Raw genomic sequence first — 789 nt, 5'->3', positions numbered from 1 at the left:
TTCCGCCACACAGTCCACTCCGTGGCCGTCCACAACGCCGTGCCAGCCGTCCATGCCGTGCCAGCTGCCGTGGTCAAGGCTGAATATTAAGCCTTGAAGCCGGCGCAAAGCCGCAGATATTCACGTCACACAAGAACCTCTCCTGATGTACATTCTGTACTATATCAATTTATTAATAAATGTATAAAATGCCTACGACGCACTAATTCTTCCCTTGTGCATAGTCAACAGATTCGCTTTGATTCAGAAGTCTTCGAACGAAGTTCAAGAAAAGGGTTACTAGCCAGAAGCAGCACACCTTGGGTTGAAGACTGACATTTACGGCGTTGGTAATAAGGATGACGATGCTAAAAGTAATGACAATATCAACAGTAATAGCTCACCATGGTAATGACAATCCAGTTAGGACAATATCAGTGAAGATTGCATTAATTACTATCGATATCAGAAGCGAAACGCCAGTCAAATATAGTGAGGAAGAAGGGAATGATGTTCAGAAGAACAAAAGTTACATCTTGCGAGAATTTCAAACCAAGTGTTTCGTTCGAGTATATATACACAAAGAGGTAAAATAACAAGGGAAAGTTGAGAGGATCCACATCAACTATATGCACAGTATCTGTTAGTGAATGTGGGATCACGGGTTGTGGGTTTACACCAACCAAATGAGAAGAGTTAGGAATATGTAGACACCATAAAACTACCTTTATTTATAACATTAGATAAGAAGAAGCTCTCGAGGTAAGGATATCCTAGTTAAAAGCAAATTAGCATCTAGCAATAAGAAAG

General features: G+C 40.8%; 1 protein-coding gene across 1 annotated transcript in view; it reads left to right on the top strand.

Annotated features, from left to right (window-relative positions):
- Positions 1–90, top strand: part of LOC119591183 (cuticle protein 16.5-like) — a 2240-nt gene extending 2150 nt beyond the window's left edge. The window contains exon 4 of the mRNA XM_037939894.1: positions 14–90. Within this exon, the coding sequence (XP_037795822.1) occupies positions 14–90 (77 nt within the window). The remainder of the gene's footprint in view (positions 1–13) is intronic.
- The last annotated feature ends 699 nt before the right edge of the window (positions 91–789 follow it).

This window comes from Penaeus monodon, chromosome 28, assembly GCF_015228065.2.
Source record: "Penaeus monodon isolate SGIC_2016 chromosome 28, NSTDA_Pmon_1, whole genome shotgun sequence".
Taxonomy (NCBI): Eukaryota; Metazoa; Arthropoda; class Malacostraca; order Decapoda; family Penaeidae; genus Penaeus; species Penaeus monodon.
This window is presented reverse-complemented; position numbering and strand designations above follow the sequence as displayed.